This window comes from Chlamydomonas reinhardtii, chromosome 13 (genome assembly GCF_000002595.2).
Source record: "Chlamydomonas reinhardtii strain CC-503 cw92 mt+ chromosome 13, whole genome shotgun sequence".
NCBI classification, from domain to species: domain Eukaryota; kingdom Viridiplantae; phylum Chlorophyta; class Chlorophyceae; order Chlamydomonadales; family Chlamydomonadaceae; genus Chlamydomonas; species Chlamydomonas reinhardtii.
In genome coordinates, this window is record NC_057016.1 from 4,014,172 (window position 1) to 4,031,816 (window position 17,645).

At 66.3% G+C, this 17,645-nt stretch overlaps 2 protein-coding genes across 2 annotated transcripts in view; both read right to left on the minus strand.

Moving 5' to 3' along the window:
* Positions 1-558: 558 nt before the first annotated feature.
* CHLRE_13g591073v5 (uncharacterized protein) lies at positions 559-10,784 on the minus strand. Its single transcript, XM_043069765.1, has 10 exons — positions 10,044-10,784; positions 4,603-9,780; positions 4,012-4,136; positions 3,753-3,801; positions 3,234-3,338; positions 2,343-2,749; positions 1,620-1,966; positions 1,224-1,288; positions 820-890; positions 559-664 (listed from the first exon to the last, which is right to left on the minus strand). The coding sequence occupies exons 1-10, from the start codon at positions 10,575-10,577 to the stop codon at positions 643-645; spliced, it is 6,903 nt and encodes a 2,300-aa protein (XP_042917740.1). The 5' UTR covers positions 10,578-10,784; the 3' UTR covers positions 559-642.
* Positions 10,785-10,838: 54 nt separating this feature from the next.
* The window catches only part of CHLRE_13g591100v5 (uncharacterized protein), a 16,576-nt gene continuing 9,769 nt past the window's right edge, over positions 10,839-17,645 (minus strand). The window contains exons 11-24 of the mRNA XM_043069766.1: positions 17,185-17,220; positions 16,854-16,928; positions 16,004-16,247; positions 15,450-15,724; positions 15,129-15,224; positions 14,665-14,710; positions 14,303-14,352; positions 13,851-13,990; positions 13,596-13,601; positions 13,122-13,302; positions 12,647-12,693; positions 12,310-12,448; positions 12,059-12,095; positions 10,839-11,664 (exon numbers count right to left, since the gene is read on the minus strand). Coding sequence (XP_042917741.1) covers positions 11,558-11,664; positions 12,059-12,095; positions 12,310-12,448; positions 12,647-12,693; positions 13,122-13,302; positions 13,596-13,601; positions 13,851-13,990; positions 14,303-14,352; positions 14,665-14,710; positions 15,129-15,224; positions 15,450-15,724; positions 16,004-16,247; positions 16,854-16,928; positions 17,185-17,220 — 1,479 coding nt within the window. The 3' untranslated portion in view covers positions 10,839-11,557. The remainder of the gene's footprint in view (positions 11,665-12,058; positions 12,096-12,309; positions 12,449-12,646; positions 12,694-13,121; positions 13,303-13,595; positions 13,602-13,850; positions 13,991-14,302; positions 14,353-14,664; positions 14,711-15,128; positions 15,225-15,449; positions 15,725-16,003; positions 16,248-16,853; positions 16,929-17,184; positions 17,221-17,645) is intronic.

Below are 17,645 nucleotides of genomic sequence, written 5' to 3' on the forward strand. Positions count from 1 at the left end.
GTCGTCGTCGTCGTCGTCGTCGTCGTCGTCGTCGTCGTCGTCGTCGTCGTCGTCGTCGTCGTCGTCGTCGTCGTCGTCGTGTGTGTGTGTGTGTGTGTGTGTGTGTGTGTGTGTGTGTGTGTGTGTGTGTGTGTGTGTGTGTGTGTGTGTGTGTGTGTGTGTGTGTGTGTGTGTGTGTGTGTGTGTGTGTGTGTGTGTGTGTGTGTGTGTGTGTGTGTGTGTGTGTGTGTGTGTGTGTGTGTGTGTGTGTGTGTGTGTGTGTGTGTGTGTGTGTGTGTGTGTGTGTGTGTGTGTGTGTGTGTGTGTGTGTGTGTGTGTGTGTGTGTGTGTGTGTGTGTGTGTGTGTGTGTGTGTGTGTGTGTGTGTGTGTGTGTGTGTGTGTGTGTGTGTGTGTGTGTGTGTGTGTGTGTGTGTGTGTGTGTGTGTGTGTGTGTGTGTGTGTGTGTGTGTGTGTGTGTGTGTGTGTGTGTGTGTGTGTGTGTGTGTGTTACTGTGGCACGGGTGTGTTGTGGCACGGAGTGGTCGTGATGTGCGTGGTGGTGGTGGATGATGCTGTTGCGTTGTGGCGTCTCGTGTACACACGTGACGAGCCCAGCCCTTCCCGTCCAGCCATGCCGTTCCCATGCCGTGCCCGTGCAAGCTTTACTTTCTTTCGCTTCGCACTCTGGGGCACGGTACGAATTGTGGAGATAGCACTACCACAATCAACAACGAGAGAAAGCGGCCAAAGCCAACGTTTTGGGTTTTGCAACCACACGGACCCTCCCGCCCCCCCAACAAACATCAAAACCCAAACAACAACCCACACCCAAGCCACGCGCCTGAAAGACGTCGCCGCCGCCGCCGCTGCCCAGGAAGCGAATGATGGTCAGGTCTGAGGGGCGAACCACCTGCGGGGGCGGGCGGGTGGGGTGGGGGGGTGGGGTGTGGGTGTGTGGGGGGGGGGAGTTGCAAGGATGTTTGAAAAAGCGGTGCAGGATGCACGGAGGAAGGGATGTGGGAGAGGGGGAAAATAAACAAGATGGGGTGGGAGGTGGGGGAAGGAGGGACACGAAAGTGCCAGGCCCACAGCTGGTGTCAGCGCGCATGTGCGCACAGCCGATGCCGCCGCCGCCGCCGCCCCCACCTCCTACCCACTCCCTTCTATAATTACCCAGGGTCTTGCTTTCTTTAGGGCAATGGTTTACTTTGGGATTGGAATGAACTACCCGCACCCCACCCACTTCCACTCGGGTGCTCAGCTGCTCCAGCGCCACACTGCGAGGCAGCGAGGGCGCGCTGGAGGGGGCTGTGCAGGAGGGGGGGGAGGGGCGGGGGCAAGGGCGGGGGGAGGGCGAGGGGAGGGGCAGAAGGCAGGCAGGGGGCAGGGGAAGGGCAGAGGGCAGGAGGGATGTCAGCGGCAGATGAAAAAAACGCAGTGTTCCGGTCAAATGCGCGGACAGAAACTTGCAAGCAATAACACGCGCATGACACCTGCGCTTCCAAAACCCAACGCCACGTGCCCCGACCACTACACGTTTTGCCCCTCACTTTGCCCCTCGCTTGACACCCAGTGACGCGCCTGACCTGACACGCACTGCCGTCCAGACCGCCCATCCTTCACCAACCCGCCCACCCACCCGTCAGGTCTAGCGTGATGGTGCTACTGCCGGACAGCCACGTGCTGCTACTGCCGGTGGGACTGGGACCTCTGCCGGCTGTAGCAGCGCCGCCGCCAGCGCCGCCGCCGCCGCCCCGGCTGCCCACGCCGCCAGACGCAGTAGCGGCAGTAGCACCCGCCGTACTACTGCCGTACCCGGCGCCCATCGCCGCCGCACGCATGGGGGCGGCGGCGCCGCCGGCTGCCGCCGCCGAGGCGGCTGCTGCTGCCGCCGCCCTCGCCGCCGCGGGGGTCTGGGGCAGTACAGCAGCGCCGCCACTGCCACTGCCGCGGCCGCCGGCGGCGGCGGCGGCGGCGGCTCCGCTCCTGAGGACAGTGGGGCGGCAGGCAGCAGCGTGCGCGTGTGAGGTTGTGTCGACGTGTGTGTGTGTGTGGGGGGGGGTGTCGATACCAGCCCAAGCTAAACTAGCTGAAAGGGGGCAAGTGCGTGCAAACAGCCCTCGGTGGTCCCACGTCATTATAGCGGTATTACTAGAGAGGAAAACCCGAGCGTGCAAGCACGCAGGGGCCGTCGAATGCTGCCTGGAAGAACTGAAGCATGTGCGCACCGCATCGGGAACGTGAACCCAGCTCACATACCCCTCTGATGGGCGAAAAGCCCAACCCTTCGGACCTACTACCGCAAGACAACCAAGATCGCACCGCACCCCACCCCACCGCTCCAAGCCGCGTTCGTCCTCACCCTCGCAATTGCTGGTGGTGGAGTGGGCCGTGTGCCGCCGCCGCCAGCCCCGCACCACCACTGCCACCGCCGCCGCCGCCGCCGCCGCCGCCGCCACTCATCCTCCCGCCACTGCCCCTCCCTCCCCCGCTAATCCATGGCGAGCCGTGGCGTGGCGTGCCGCCGCCGCTGCCCCCATGCCCACTCGCGCCTCCGCCGCCGCCGCCTCCCGCGCCGCCGGCGCTACTGCCGCCTCCTCCGCCTCCTCCTCCTGCTCCTCCTCCGGATGCTACTGCCGCGCCCGACCCGTGCTGCTGATGCTGATGCTGCTGATGTTGCTCGCTGACGCCGCTGCCCTCATCGGAGGTGGGCAGTAGCAGGTGGTGGCACACGTACACGTGTAGCTTGTAGCTGGGCTTGCCGGAGGACTGAAGCGGGGGAGAGGGAGGAGGGGGGGGGAGAAGGGGGGAGAAGGGGGGAGAAGGGGGGAGAGGGCGAAGAGGGTTTTCATGACAGGTGTGGAAAGGAGCAGGGGCGATGTTGAGGGAAGTGGAGCGGGGGCGGGGGCGGGGGTTCCCAGCATACCCAGCCAGCTAAACGCGGGGGCGGCGAGCGGGCCACGTTGACCGTGCAGCTAAGGGGCGCTGTCAACCGGGTGCCGCCTGTGTGCGTGCGTGCTCACCGTCGCCGCACTGCCCCCTGCCTGCCCGCTTTGCTTTCCTCCCCCTTATCCCACGCACCACACGCTCCCCCCCCCCCTAATTAGGCTTGGTTAGGTTTGGTTTGGCTGGTACTTGCAACTCCCCCCCCCCCCTTTCTTTCTCTCCCCCTGCCTCCCCCCCTGCCCCCTCCCACCCTCCCACCCTCCCACCTCCCCCCCTGCCTCCCCCCCTCCGCCTCCTCCGCCCCTACCTCTGCAAAGTCCGCCAGCTCCTCCCACATCATGCCCACGTCTCCATCACTGCGCACGTCCACCAGCGTGCCCGGACAGGACGGCAGCTCGTAGCGCAGAGAGGCCTGGGGGGCGGGGTGGGGGGTGCGGGGGGGGGGGTTGGGGGGGGGGGTTGCAAGGATTGGTACAGAGAAGTGTAGCGAGGTAGACAGCAGGTGTGGTGGTGGGGTTTGGGGGGGGGTGAGGTGAGGGAGTGGGGTTAGCGGGGTGTGGGTGTGAGGGTGCGGGGGGTGTGGTGGGTGGGTGTTGAGGCGGGGGAGGGTGCAAGGATGGTTGGAAAAGCGGTACCGGGTGCACTGCAGACTGCAGACGAAGGCGTTACCCGTGGTACCGGGGGGTTACAGCTGGAGAGGGCGTGTGCGGCCAGGCAGGACTGCCTGCTACCCCGGGGCAACTCCACTCTCCAGTCTCCACCACAGCGCGCCACACACCCACCCACCCACCCGCACCCACCCACCCACCCACATCTACCCACACACCTCGTCCGGTGAGCGCACACGGCCCTTGCACGCCGCAAACACCGAGTCCCTGTTGAGGGAGGGCGGGTGGGCAGGGGTGGGAGTGTATGGAAAGCTGTGTGTGGGGCTGTGTGTGTGTGGCTGATCAGTGTGCGGCGGCGTGGCGGCGACGGCACCACCATTAGTCCATCACACATCCGGCTGACACATCAAGCATACACGTCAAAACACACACGCCCCCTCCCCCCACACTCACACGCCCACACGCCCGCCCGCCCACCTGAAACGCTCGAAGCCCGCCGCCTCCTCCACCGCCACCAGCCGCGTCTCCCCGCCGCCGTACTCCCAGTGCCCGGTGGCGCGGCAGGCGCTGAAGCAGCCGCCGAACGATACCAGCACCTTGACCTGTGTGACCAGGGGGAGGGCGGGGGGGGGGGTTGTAAATGCCAGCCCAAACTAAACCAAACCAAGCCAAGGGACGTGTGTGTGTGTGTGTGTGTGTGTGTTTGAAGAGCACAAGGAAAAGCAATTAGTTTGTGTTGTGTAAATGGTTGGGAAAGCGGAGGTGGGGGCAGCCCTTTATGGATAACGGAGTGAGGAGGACGGTAGCTGTTCATGCGAACGGTTTGAAGACCGATGGGGGTAAGCAGGATGGGGAGGCGGTTTGGGTTGGCAGGTGGGGATGGTATGAGAGGGTGGGAAAGCGTGTGAGGGCGACGGGGGGGGGGCGGGGTGCCACACGGCTTTCATTCGAGGGACGGGTGGGTTGCCGCCCCGTATCCCAGGTCCCGGGTCCCGGCCGAGCCTCACGAACCCTCAGGTCGCCGCCAAAACCCCATGTGTCCGTGTTGTAATCTATACAAACACACACCTTGTGACCCGGTGCGGGGGCGCCGCCTGCAGCTGCAGCCGTCCCCGCCGCCGCAGAGCCGCCACTCGCATGCATGCCGCCGCCACCACTGCCGCCGTGGCGCCCGCCGCCGGCTGTAGCACTGCTGGCGGCGGTGGTGCCACTGCCGCCCGGCGAGGTGAACAAGCTCATGCCACCGCCAGCCATGCCGCCGCCGCCAGCAATGCCGCCGCTGCCACCGGCGAAAGGCAGCGGCGGCGCGGCAGCTGTAGCAGGTGCGTCGCCAGCGGCGGCAGTAGCGGGAAATGGCGGCGGCGGCGGCGGCGCTCCGCGCAGTACCTGTTGTTGCAGCTGCTGCAGCTGTAGCAGCGCCGAGGCAGGAACCAGACCCCCAGAGGACGCTGACAGAGCCGCCACCGCCTGCTGAAGCTGTAGCTGCTGCAACACAGCCGACGTAATGCCGCTAGGTGTGCTGCTACTGCCGGCGCCGGCGGCAGTAGCAGCGGCGGCGGGTGTTGACGCGGCCGCCCCTGAGGCCAGCAGCTGTGATGCGATGGTCTGGGCGGCTGCCGCCAGCGGCGCGTAGGCAGCGGCTGTAGCAGCTGCGGTGGCTGTGGCGGCTGTAGCAGCAGGGGCGGCTGTAGCAGCAGCAGGGATGGCAACGAGAGGCACTGAGGCGGCAGTCGGCCCGGCGGCTGTGAAGGGCGAGAAGGCTGTCCCGCTCGTGTTGGTGCTGAGAGAGGGGCCGGCGGCGGCAGTAGCAGGAGCAAGGGCAAGGGCAGTAGCCGCAGTAGCAGGGGCGGGAGTGGGCGCGGGTGCAGGCGCCGAGGCGGCGGCTGCAGAGGCGGCTTTGGCGGCTTCCGCCACGGCTGTCAGTGCAGACAGGGCTGACGCCGTCTGGTTGTAGTTGGAGATCAACTGCTGCAGCTGTTGCTGCTGCTGCTGTTGCTGCTGCTGCAGCTGCGCTCTCTGCTGCAACTGCTGCTGTTGCTGCTGCTGGTGTTGCTGCTGCTGCTGCTGTTGTTGCTGTTGCTGCTGCTGCATGTGTGCGTTCAGGAGGGCCGACAGCGATGGCGATGTGCTCGCGCTGCTACTGCCGCCGCCGGCCCCAAGCACCGCCACGCTTCCGCCTCCACCGCCGGCGCTGCTGCTACTGCCGCCGCCACCGCCCGGCAGCAGTGCTGGCGGCAGCACTGTCGCGGTACCTGGCGCCGCACCGGCGGCAGTTATAACCGCGCCAGCAGCAGGCGGTGCAGTCGAAAGGCCGCCCACAGCGCCGCCGCCGCCACCACCACTACCAGCGCCGCAGCCGCCACCACCATACGACATGCCAACACTGCTCAGGCTGGCAGGCGGGGAGGGAATGGCAGTAGCCGCCAGGCCGGCGGCAGTAGCAGGCAGTCCGCCGCCACCGCCGCCGCCGCCGCCGCCGCCGCCGACTCCTGCGGCACTGCCGGCGCGGTTTGATGGCGCAGGCTTAGCCCGGAGCACCCCAGTCACCACCGCCGGTCTAAAGCTGCTACTGCCGCTGCCGCCGCCGCTGCCGCCGCCGGGAGGCGCAGTAGCAGGAGCAGCTGCTGCTGCCAGCAAGGCCGCAGTGGCGGGGACCGCCGGGGTAGGCTGTAGCAGCATCGGCGACGCTGGGGCGGAGCCGCCAGCGGGGAGGGCTGCAGCACTGCCGCCGCCGCCGCCGGCTGTAGCACCGCTCATGAAGGAGGAGGTGGAGGAGCGGCTGGACGCGGACTTTGGCAGTAGCAGGCCCGGCGGCAGCGGCAGCTGCTGCGGCGGCGGCATGAAGTGAGTGTGGAGGCCGGGTGGTGGGCGTTGGGCCGGCGGCGGGGTGGGTGTGCTGCTGCGTGCAGCTGGTGGTGGTGGCGGAGCGGGGGCAGTTGCAGTTGTAGGTGTTGTTGTGGGGCTGGCTGCTGAGGCGCTGGTGGCGGCGGGCTGTGCAGCACTCGCGCCGTCGCCGCCGGCAGCAGCGGCAGTAGCACTGGCGGGCGTGGCGAGGCCGGCCAGCGGCGGCGGGGACGCGCCGCCACGGAAAGGGACAGTGGCGAGGGATGTGGCGGGGCCGGTGAAGCGGCGCGCCACAGGTGCCAGGGTGTGGGCGGCTGAGGGGGTTGAGGAGTTCGCCGCAGCGGCAGTAGCAGCAGGAGCAGCGGCAGTAGCTGCTGCTGTTGGGTCCGACTGCACCGGCTGTAGCAAGCCACCGAGCATCGAGGCGGGTGGCGGTGAGCCGCCGGCTGTTGTGCTCAACATGCCCGGCGGCAGCAGTAGCGCCGGCAAGCCGGCGCCGCCGCCACCGGCCGCCGCTGTCGCCGCACCCCCAGCAGCACCCCCAGCAGCAGCAGTCACGGACTTGCTCGCCAGCAGGTCCGCCACCTGAAGGCCCCGCAGCACCTGCTGCTGCTGCTGTGGTTGCTGCTGCTGCTGCTGCTGCTGCTGTTGCTGCTGTTGCTGTGGTTGCGCCTGCTGCTGCGTTGCCGGAACCTGTTGCTGCTGCTGCGCCTGCTGAAGCGCCTGTTGTGCCTGCGCCTGCTGCGCCTGCGCCTGCACCTGCGCCTGGTGCTGCTGCGCCTGAGCCTGCTGCACCTGCTCCTGCATTGCTTGCTGGTGCTGCGCCTGTTGGTCTTGCAGCAACTGCTGCTGCCGCTGCAGCTGCTCCTGCTGCTGCTGCAGCTGCTGCTGTTGCGCCGCCAGTAACTGCTTCCATGGAGCCAGCGCAGCCGCTGCCGCCGCCGCCGCCTGCTGTGCCTGCTGCTGCTGCCGCGCCTGCTGCTGCTGCTGCCGCACCGCCGCTGCTACTGCCGCCGCCTGCTGCTGCTGCGCCTGCTGCAGAGCCAGGGTGGCGGCGGTGGGCGGCACGATAATCGTCGGCAGCAGCTGCTGCTGCTGCTGCAGGTAGGCTGTAGCAGCAGGAGCCAGGAGGCCTGGCATCGGCTGTAGCACGAGAGGCTCTGGCGCGGCGGCGGAGCCCGCCGCGGCAGTAGCAGCAGCCCCGGTGTCGGGCGTTATGAGTGGGGTCAGTGCCAGGCCCGTGGTCAGACCGGCAGCACTGCTGCTTGCCCCGGCAGTAGCAGCGGGAGTGGCGGCTGCTGCTGCGCCACCTTGGATGCTACTGCCGGCGGCCAGTGGCGGCTGCGGCTGTAGCTGTGACTGTATCTGCTGTAGCAGGGAGGAGCCATGCGCTACAGCCGCCAGCGCGGAGGCGGGCAGCGTCACGAGGCCGCCGCCAGTGCCACCTGCGGCGCCGGCGGCAGTAGCACCGCCGGCAGTAGCATCGCCGGCAGCAGCGCCGCCGGCAGAAGCACCGCATGCAGCAGCACCAGCAGGGCTATGGCTGCTGCTACTGCCGATCAGGGCTGCTGCTGCCGCGGGGGTGAGGGCGGGTGTCAGCAGTGTGCCGTACGGCGTGCTGAGGGCCACCGTGGTGGCCGCCGGCTGCTGCTGCGTGGCTAGCGGCAGCTGTTGCGGTGGCTGCTGCTGTTGCTGCTGCTGCTGCTGCTGCTGCTGCTGCTGCTGCTGCGGTGGCTGCAGCGAAGCTAGGGGGCAAAGCGACGGGTTGGCAGCCAGCAAGCCGCCGGTGCCCGTACCCGTACCCGTACCCGTGCCGCCGCCAATGCCGCCGCCAAGGCCGCCGCCAAGGCCGCCGCCAATGCCGCCGCCGCCTGCAGCAGTCAGCAGCGGAAAGCCAGCAGCAGTCGCCGCCGCCGCAGTTGGCGCCATGACGGGCAGCGACGCTGTCACCGCCGTCAGCGGCGGCGCCGATGCTACTGCTGGGGGCGGAGTTGCGGCAGTAGCAATAATGGCGCCGCAGCTAGCAGCACCAACCGCGGTCGCGGGCACGAGCAGCAGCTGCGGCGCGGGCGCTAGGAGTGCGGCTGGGGCCGCGGTCCCCGCTGCGGGCGCCAGTGCTACTGCCGCCACCGGTGCCGCCACAACCCCCGCGACTGGTGCTGGCGCCGCTGCTGTGGGTGCTACTGCTGTTGTTGTCGCAGAAGGAGCAGCCGTCGGCTGTGGCGCCGTAGCCACAGACGCGGCAGTAGCAGGCACGGCTTGCGGCTGCTGCTGCTGCTGCTGTTGCTGTGTCGCTGTGGGGATCGGGGCCGGCTGTGGCAGCTGCAGGCTCCCCAGATAATCTGACTGCGGCGGCGGCGGCGGCGGCGGCCGCAGAAGTCGCGGCGTCTCAGCCAGGCCGGCGGAAGGCGCCACTGCCGCGGCAGTAGCAGCAGGTAACGGGGCGGCGGCGCTGCCCAGCGCGGGTGCGGTGGCGGCGGTGCTACTGCCTGCCGCCGGCGGTTGGGCCGTTGGTGGCGGCGGCGGTGCTACAGCCGCCGGCGCGGCGCCGAGCGTCATAGGCGCCTGCTGCTGCTGAGGCAGCGGCGGCGGCGACGGCGACGGCGACGGCGGCGGCGGCGGCAGCGGCGCTGACGGGGACGGCGACGGCGGCGAGGCGGGGCCTGACGGCGCCGGCGACGGCGGCATGAGTGTGGCCATGAGGTTGCCTTCTAGGGTCAGCCGCATCTCGCCGTGAATCTGACCCACCAGAGCGCCCTGTGCTACTGCCGTCAGCTGAGGCGGCGGCTGTAGCTGCGGCGGCTGTGGCTGTAGCTGTTCCTGCTGCTGCGGGTGCTGAACAGCCGGCGGCTGTGGCTGTAGCTGCGGCTGCGGCTGTAGCAACAGCTGTTGCTGCTGCAGCTGAGGCGGCGGCGCCGCCGCCGCGGTCGGTGGCGTTGTGGTTGCGGCGGCGGCGTGTGGTTGCTGCGGCGCGGCGGCAGGAGAGGCGCCCCAGGCCCAAGCCGTGGCGGCGCTGGGACCGGTGGAGCTGCCGCCAACACTTCCCGGCATTTGCGCCAAACTGATGCTTGGGGTGGTCACCGCCGTGCCGCCGCCGCCGCTACTGCCGCCGCCGCCGCCGCCGCTACTGCCGCCGCCGCCGCCGCTACTGCCGCCGCCGCCGCCGTCTGCTGAGGTCAAGCCCACAGGGCTGCTGCCGCTGCTGACGTGCCCGAGGCTGTGTCCCAGGCTAGGGCTCCGACTGAGCGGCGTGTCCACGCCGCCGCCGCCGCCGCCACCGCTGTCGCCACCGCCGCCGCCGCCTGATGAGGAGGCATCAGCCGAGCCCGCGCCGCCGCCACCACCGCCGCCGCCGCCACCGGCCGCCGCGCCAGCAGCGCTGCTGGCGGGGGGGATGTGGGCCTGTGGGGAGTGAGGGAGGCGGGGCGGGAAAGGGCGCGGGCGGGAGGGGGTGCGGGATGAGTGGGTGCCCTGGCGCACCGAGACGCACACGCAAGGCCAGGAATAGATACCAGCACTACCTCAGCCTTGAAAGACAGCGGGGCCCTCTTCCATCACCCACATACCCACACAACACTTCTGCCCGCCGAACCCAGTCTGATTGGGGCTTGGAATCGACCGCCTTCATCCCTGTCCGCAGCCTCGAACACTCCGGCCCAGCTCACCTCGAGGGCGGGCCGGCTGCTACTGCCTGGATGAGGAGAGGGCGGGAGCTGCTGGGGCGAAGCCGCAGCACCGGTAGCCGCAGCGTCAGCGTCAGCGGCAGCGGGCGGTGAGACGGCCCCCTCGAGGCCGGGGTCTACCAAGGCCTCTCCGCCTCCACCTCCGCCTCCACCTCCACCTCCACCCCTTCCGCCTCCACCCCTTCCACCTCCTGCCTCTGCCTCGATCCCGTTATGCAGGTCCTGCGCCTGTGGCTGCAGCTGCTGCTCCGAGGCGGCCGCCGCCGTGGGTGGTGCGGAGGGACCCGCGTCGCTCGCGGCAGTGGAGAAGGGCGAGGGCGAGGACGAGGACGCGGCGGCAGCGCCCCCCTCCACGTGCTGCTGCTGCTGCTGCTGCTCCTCCTCCTCCTGCTGCTGACGGTGCTCCTCCTGACGATGCTGACGCCGTGACTCGCTGCCGCCATCTGTCGCGGAGCTGGTTACTGCCTCCCCCTGCAACAGCTGGTGTTCGTGTTGCTGCGGCCCAGCCGGCTCCATTTCTAGTGATTCTTTCGGGGGCTGGACCTGCCTCTTAACCGATCGCTGCTACCTATCACTAATGCTGCTGCTGTCTCGTGCCTAGGGTTTGCAGCCATTCGAGCCGGAAACCGATAACACGGAAGGAGGAACCTCCAAACCCGCCGAAGCCGCCGCGTTGCTGCTAAGCAAGCTCGATGCGCTTGAGCATGCCATTTTGCTCGTCTGTTTTCACCACAAATTGCTAGGGCGCAGCGCAGGGCAAAAGCGGTGGCGAGCCGAGGCGTTTTACCACAGCGTTTGATTGGGCCGCGTGGGTCAGTCAGGGCCCCCACCGGTTTTCAGGCGCATCCAGTTTGAGCTTCCGCTTATATATGTATGATAATTGGGATTGCAGTCCAAGTGTGCATACAGGCGACGAAGCCTGCTCAGCCGCCTGCATGACCCGCGGGCCGCGCCCCTTTGTTTGTCCCTCCGCTGTGGGCTATTGCCTATTATTGGTTCACGCCTTGCTGTGATTTGCCAAAACTGCACCATGCGACTTTGCGCTTTACGCTTGCAGGCTGCGTCATTGACTTGCGCACTTTGCAGAGTTGCAGTCGCCGGTGATGACCCTTTCCAATCAAGCGGTCTCCCTCGCTCCGTTTAACTCCTCACCCCCACCACGCGTACGCCCACACGCCACGTGTATGCTTCGCGTTTGCCTGGCGAGCCGGTGCCTCGTTCCCCGCCCCCCTCAAGACTCACCCCGAGCAAGGCAGCAGTGCACCAGCAGACAGCAGCGCCCGGGGGCGGCCCTGCACGTATGTACGTATGTCCTCCCATGGACCTCCCACCGACCCCACAACACACCCGTGCCACACTAGTCACACACACACACACGCACACACACACACACACACACACACACACACACACACACACACACACACACACACACACACACACACACACACACACACACACACACACACACACACAGGCACACACACACACACGTGTCACCGCGCTGCCGCCTGGCTGTAGATCAGGCCGTGCTCGTGCGCCTTCTGCTGCACCACGTATACCATGCCGTTGCGGGCCGGACCCAGCCGGGAGAACTCGTCCGCTGGGAGGGTGAGAGTGTGTGTGTGTGTGTGGGGGGGGGGGGTTGCAAGGGTGGTTGGAAAAGCGGTACGTACCGGATGCACTGTGAATACCAGCCCAAACTAAACCAGACCAAGCCATTCATGTGAAGAGGCGTCACGGGCGTTGCGAGATTGAGGGCAGTGGGAACACGGTAGATAGGAGCAGCAGCGGACACAAGGCAGGTATGCAAGGCGCGCAAGACAGTTGTGTGGGGTGCCAATCGCGGCAGCACCGCACACACATGTCGGGTCCACAGGCGCGAGTCCGGCCCCCCGGATGCGTGGGTGCGAGTGTACCAGGTAGCTAGGCGGCTGTGTGTACGACACCCCTTCACGTGTCATTACCGTACGGTCATTCCCGGTGCGTGAACTCACGTGCGAAGCTGTAGGTCCAGGAGCACACCAGCACCACCTGAATGCAGCAGCAGTAGGAGCGGCAGGATTATTAGAAGCAGCAGGAGCAGCATAGGAGCGTGAGCGGGTGGGCGGGTTGGTGGGGATCAGTCAGGCACCAGCAGCAGCAGGAGCAGGAGCAGTGCTCCGCTAGTTTGGCTTGGTTCGGTTTAGTTTGGGCTGGTATTTACAACCCCCTCCCTCCCTCCCTCCCTCCCCCCCCAAATACATACCTTGAGCGGGTCCGCCATTTCTCGGAAGTTGCAGCTGGGCTCGCCGTCAAACTCGCCTGGGTGCTCCCTCGCGTAGGCCCGCAGTGCCGCTTGAAGGTCCTCGCGCACCTCCCACGCCACACCCAGGTCGCACACCAGCCTGACAGGGGCGGGGGGTGGGGAGAGGGAGATGGGGTTGCATGTGTGATGAGGGGAGGAAACGGTACGGCAGACGGTAGGTTATCATAGGTGGTGGTTGAGTTGGTTGACCAGGTGTTCCGCCAGGTATAAGGAAGTGGGCGCGCAAGGAAGCTGGGGCGCTACCAAACAAGTACCTGCCCCAATCCCACCCACCCACCTGGCGGAGCCGGATGAGGACTTGGAGCGGGTCCAGTTGGTGATGCCCTGAGGGGGCGTGTGGGGGTGGTGGGGGCGTGTGCGTGGGGGCGTGTGGGGGGGGCGTGCGGGGCCGTGGAGGGGCAGGGGCAGGGCGTGGGAGCTCACGGACGGGAATCCCGTCATGAGGAGTGCCGTGGCCCCGGGGACAATTGGCACGTGATGGGGGCGTTGCAACCCGAGGGGCGCTAACTGGTAGGGATGCGAAAATCATCTTCGCACCACTAACCCCACGCACGGGCGAGTAAACTCACTCAGCCTCCTGGCCCTGTTTTCCCCTGACCAGCCCCGCACGCCTGGTATGCCCACTCACCCACTCACCCACCCACCGACTTCCACACCCCCTTCCACATACCCACCCCCTTCCACCCACACCCACCCACTTCCACACCACCCACCCACTTCCACATACCCACTGTCCACATACCCACACCCACCACGGTGATCAGTGCTGTGTTGGGCATGTACACGCGCTCGCCGTTGCTCTTGACCAGGTCGGTGTAAAGCAGCGATATCTTCTTGACGCGATACATGTCGGCGCCGACCCCCACCAGGATGCAATCGCCGACGTCGTAGGGATGCGTCACGAACAAAAACAGCATCGACTCATACATGTTCCTGTAAAGAAATATTGCGTTGAATCGTAAATAGAGCCGCAAACACATGAATAAACATGGTGGTTAGGTTTGTGGTGGCAGGTGGGCGCGATGGACAGGGTGTTTCTGTTCCGAAGCCTCAACCGTCCTGGGGCATGCGGTACCGTATGCTGTTGCGCCGCTAGGGCGGCGGTTGTGAACCTTGAGAGCGCGTGCAAGGCAAAGGACGGAAGAAGCTGCGTCCCAATATACGTCCCCCATGCGTCCCACCATACGTCCCCCATACATCCTGCCCCAAGCCCGAGGGCCACTCACTTGACGCTGCGGGCGAAGGGCGGCGAGGAGAGGGCAAACGCCAGGGGCGTGTTGGCGTGTGGGTGGGTAGACAGGCGCGGGGGCAAGAGGGCAGGTCGTCAGCGGTCACACGCACACACGCACATGTGCGCCTCCCCTCCCTCCCGCCTCCTCCCTCCCACCCCTCCTCCCTCCCTCCCGCCCCCGCCACCCTCCCCCCCCACCCCACTCCCTCACCTCCTCCCTCCCGCCCCCTCCAACCCCGCTCCCTCCCACCTGTTCCCGAACACGAAGGTGAGCGCCAGCACAGTGGCACTGAATGTGGAGAAGCCGGTGAGCAGGTCCACGCCCCAGATGAGAAGGTACACAGCCGCGAACACAAAGTGGATCAGGCAGCCGATGCCGAACTCCAGGGACTGCATTTGGGGGGTGGGGTGGGGTGTGTGTGTGTGTGTGTGTGTAGATTGGCACAGAGAAGTGTGTGTGTGTGGTGGTGGGTTGCAAAGATCGTGGCATAAGCGATACAGGATGCACTGAAGACTGCAGACGAAGTCTGAGGTGTGTTTGTGTGTGTGTGTGTGTGTGTGTGTGTGTGTGTGTGTGTGTGTGTGTGTGTGTGTGTGTGTGTGTGTGTGTGGTGGGGGGCTTGCAAAGATGGTGTATGCCTGAGCCCAACGCACATGGCCCGCCACCTGCACCTGCCCATTTTGGCACCTTCCCCCACCCACCTGCACAATGGTCTCGGTGTCTTTGAGGCTGCGAGCCATGTTGCGCCGCTCTGTGTGTGTGGCGTGTGTGTGGCGTGTGTGAGAGTTGTAAATATCAGCCCAAAGTCAACCAAACCAAGCCAAACTAGCAGAGCATAGGCAGAGGCGACAGTTCCAAAAAAGCTTACTTAAGGAAGGGGATGATATCGGACGCACATACACGTGACGTCGCGCACTGTTCCCCTTCTGCAAGCCCCCCTTCCGGCTTGCACCCCTCAGCCCTGAGTCTCCCCGTCCCCTCAACTCCCTCAGGCTCTCAATGTCGTCTCTAACCGTCCCCTTCAGGCTCCTGACAATCCCTCCCACCACACAAACGCTCTCACCCTTGTAGATGTTCACCACTGCCTCCCGCACCTCCGACCTCGTCACCTGCGGCGGCCACAGCGAGGGCGTGGCCGTGTGCGCGTGTATGTGTGGGGCTGTGTTATTTAGTGGCTGAGGCTGGATGCATGGTTGGGCAGGTGGTTGTTGGGCAGGTGGTGGTTGGGCAGGTGGAAAGCGGCAGCAATGCATGCAGCCCATGCCCACATCGGCCGCTCCATAACCCATTACCCGCTCCATGCCCCCCCCACACACACAAACACACGCACACGCGTCCCGCATGGCCCCAGGAACCGTTGCCGCCCAACCTGCATCCCCCATCCCACCCCCGCCCACCCATGGCACGTTGTCAACAACACACCCTTCCCCCCATGCAGACCCCCCCCCTCGTTTTCGTTGGGTTTGGTTTAGTTTGGGCTGGTATTTACAACCCCCCCCACACACACACATGCCCGCCCGCCCCCACCTCGCCATTGCCGTCGGCGTCAAACACCGCAAACGCCTTGCGCGCCGCCTCCTCCGCCGCCTTCAGCCGGGCGGCGCGGGCGCGCTCCGCGGCGTTCTGTGGCGGTGTTGTGACGGTGTCAGGCGGGTTGGGTGGTGTCAGGCGGGTTGGGTGGTGTTGTGCGGTCACGCACACAGCATGCGTCGGGGCATCAGGGCTGGGGACATGGCTGTCACAAACAGAGCTGTGTGCGTTGTGCTAGAGAGCATAAGGACGGAAACACGCAGGGGACAGTGTGACAGCGCCCGTACTCTGCAACCCTATCTAATCCTCGCGCCCCACCTTGGCGGCCACCTTGGCGGCGAGATCCGCAGCAGCAGCGGCAGCAGCAGCGGCGCCCTCCTCCTTGCCGCCACCCTGCGCCGCCGCCGTCATCGACGCCGCCGCCAGGCCGCGCCGCGAGGGCATCTTGCCGCCGCCGCCGCCGCCGCCGCCACCGCCGCCGCCGCCAGGGCCCTGTGACGGCGCACCCGCCGCCACCGCCGCCTGCGTCTCCGCACTGCCGCCCGCGGCCGCCGCCGCCGCCGCCGCCGCCGCCGTGGCTGCGTCCGCATCCTCTGTGGGTGCGGTATTCGGTGGGAGACGCAGACGTGACGCCGGCAACCTCACAGGCGGCCATTAAGGCTCTGCCCACTTAGACGGATCCCAGCTGTCGACTCCCAACCCCACGCCCAAACATGTCGTTGCACGAGTTCAACATCAAATCACGCGCAAACAAAAAACGTCAACCAGGTGAATCACACAGGTGAATCACATCGTGGCACCTAACCCCACGCCCAAACATGCCATTTCCCGGCCTTGCAAAAGCGTACGAAGGCACACTCGCTCGCGCTCACCGAAGAAGGGCAAGAAGTCCGCCAAAACGAGGTAGTCGCGATACCCCTGCGGCGGCGGCGGCGGCGGCTGTGCTCCCGGCAGGAAACCCTGTGAGCCGCCCACCCCGCCCGCTGCCGCCGCCGCCGCCGCCGCGTGTGGACCCAGTAGGCCTGCCGGCCCCTGCTGCTGCTGCTCCGCAGGCGGCGGCAGCACATTGTAGAACAGGGCCTTGGCGAACCGCCGCACCCGACCCAGCTCCTTGGCCTGCGCGTGTGCGCGTGTGTTGAAGAGCAATAATAAAGCGCAAAGACAATGCGTGTGTGTGTGTGTGTGTGTGTGTGTGTGTGTGTGTGTGTGTGTGTGTGTGTGTGTGTGTGTGTGTGTGTGTGTGTGTGTGTGTGTGTGTGCCGTGTGTGTACGTTTGCAGGTTTTGTGTCTGGGGAGGATTGGGAATGACAGGGGCAGGTGTCCCCAGCCCCAGCCCCAGTCCCGCCCCCCCAGCACGACCCCGGGCTTTAAATCCTGGGGCCCTGCACTGCGGGGAATGCAGCCAGCGGTTCCCCGCCCCCTTCGCCCCTGAACCCCCTTTCCACACATCCGCCACCCCCCGGCTTGGTTTGATTTATTTTGGGCTGGTAATTACAACCCCTCAGGCTTGGTCTGGTTTAGTTTGGGCTGGTATTTATATCCGCCTCACATCTCCAGCCACCCCCTGCTCACCCACACCCACCCACCCACCCACTCACTCACATCCGCTCCCCCCCCCAGTCTTCAGTGCATCCTGTACCGCTTCTCCAAACATCCGTGCAACCCCCCACCATACACACACGCCCCCATCTACAGCCACCCTACCCCCCCCCCGCTCCTCACCATGTCTTCGTCGCTCTTCTCCGCATACTTGCCGATCAGCGCGCTCTGGGTCTTGATCACGATGGCTGTACGCACCTGCGAGTGTATCACACACGCACACACACACGCATACGTTGCATGGACGCTTTGCGTTTTCCATTTCTCGTATTTCCTAACACATACACACGGTACGTGGAGGGAGGATGCGCACTGGTTCTGTTTCCACACACACATAGGCGCCACATGGGCGTCACGGAGCCATGCAGAAACGTAGCTGCCGGCGGCAGCGCCGACGGCAGCACCAGCAGCGCCCCCCCCACACACACTGCTCCAAGCACACACACGCACGTACCTTCTCCAGCTCATCCTCATTGAGCGCGCCCAGAGGCTGCCAGGGAGCGAGGAGGGGAGGCGGAGGGGATCATGGAGAGGGGAGAAGGAAGAGGGCAGGGAGAGAAGGCAGGGATTAGCGCAGGGGTTGTGCCAGCGACAGAAAGCCGCCGTGCCTGGGTCGGCGCCTGCGAAAAAAGACAAGACGGAAGGGCGCCCACGGAACCAACACCACATACACAAACACACACACTCTTCCCCGGCTCCGGCCCACCTTTCCGTCAACAGGGGGTTGGGCCCCCTCTTAGCCCCTCCCAGCCCCTCGCGGCTGCCCTCTTGAGCCCCCGCAGTTCCCGCTCCACCGGTCCCACCCACATACGCACCCTCCCACCCACCCGCCCACCCATTCACCCACCCACCACCCATTCACCCACCCACCCACCCACCCACCCACCCTCCCTCCCTCCCTCCCTCCCTCCCTCC

What these genes read in the sequence shown, in the direction of transcription:
- CHLRE_13g591073v5 (XM_043069765.1), bottom strand. Translation starts at nt 10,577, where the DNA reads ATGGAGCCGGCTGGGCCGCAGCAACACGAACACCAGCTGTTGCAGGGG. An exon ending in GCAGCCGGCCCGCCCTCGAG is followed by an intron (nt 9,781 to 10,043) that starts GTGAGCTGGGCC and finishes CACTCCCCACAG; the next exon opens with GCCCACATCCCCCCCGCCAG. An exon ending in AGCTGGCGGACTTTGCAGAG is followed by an intron (nt 2,750 to 3,233) that starts GTAGGGGCGGAG and finishes CCCCCGCTTCAG; the next exon opens with TCCTCCGGCAAGCCCAGCTA.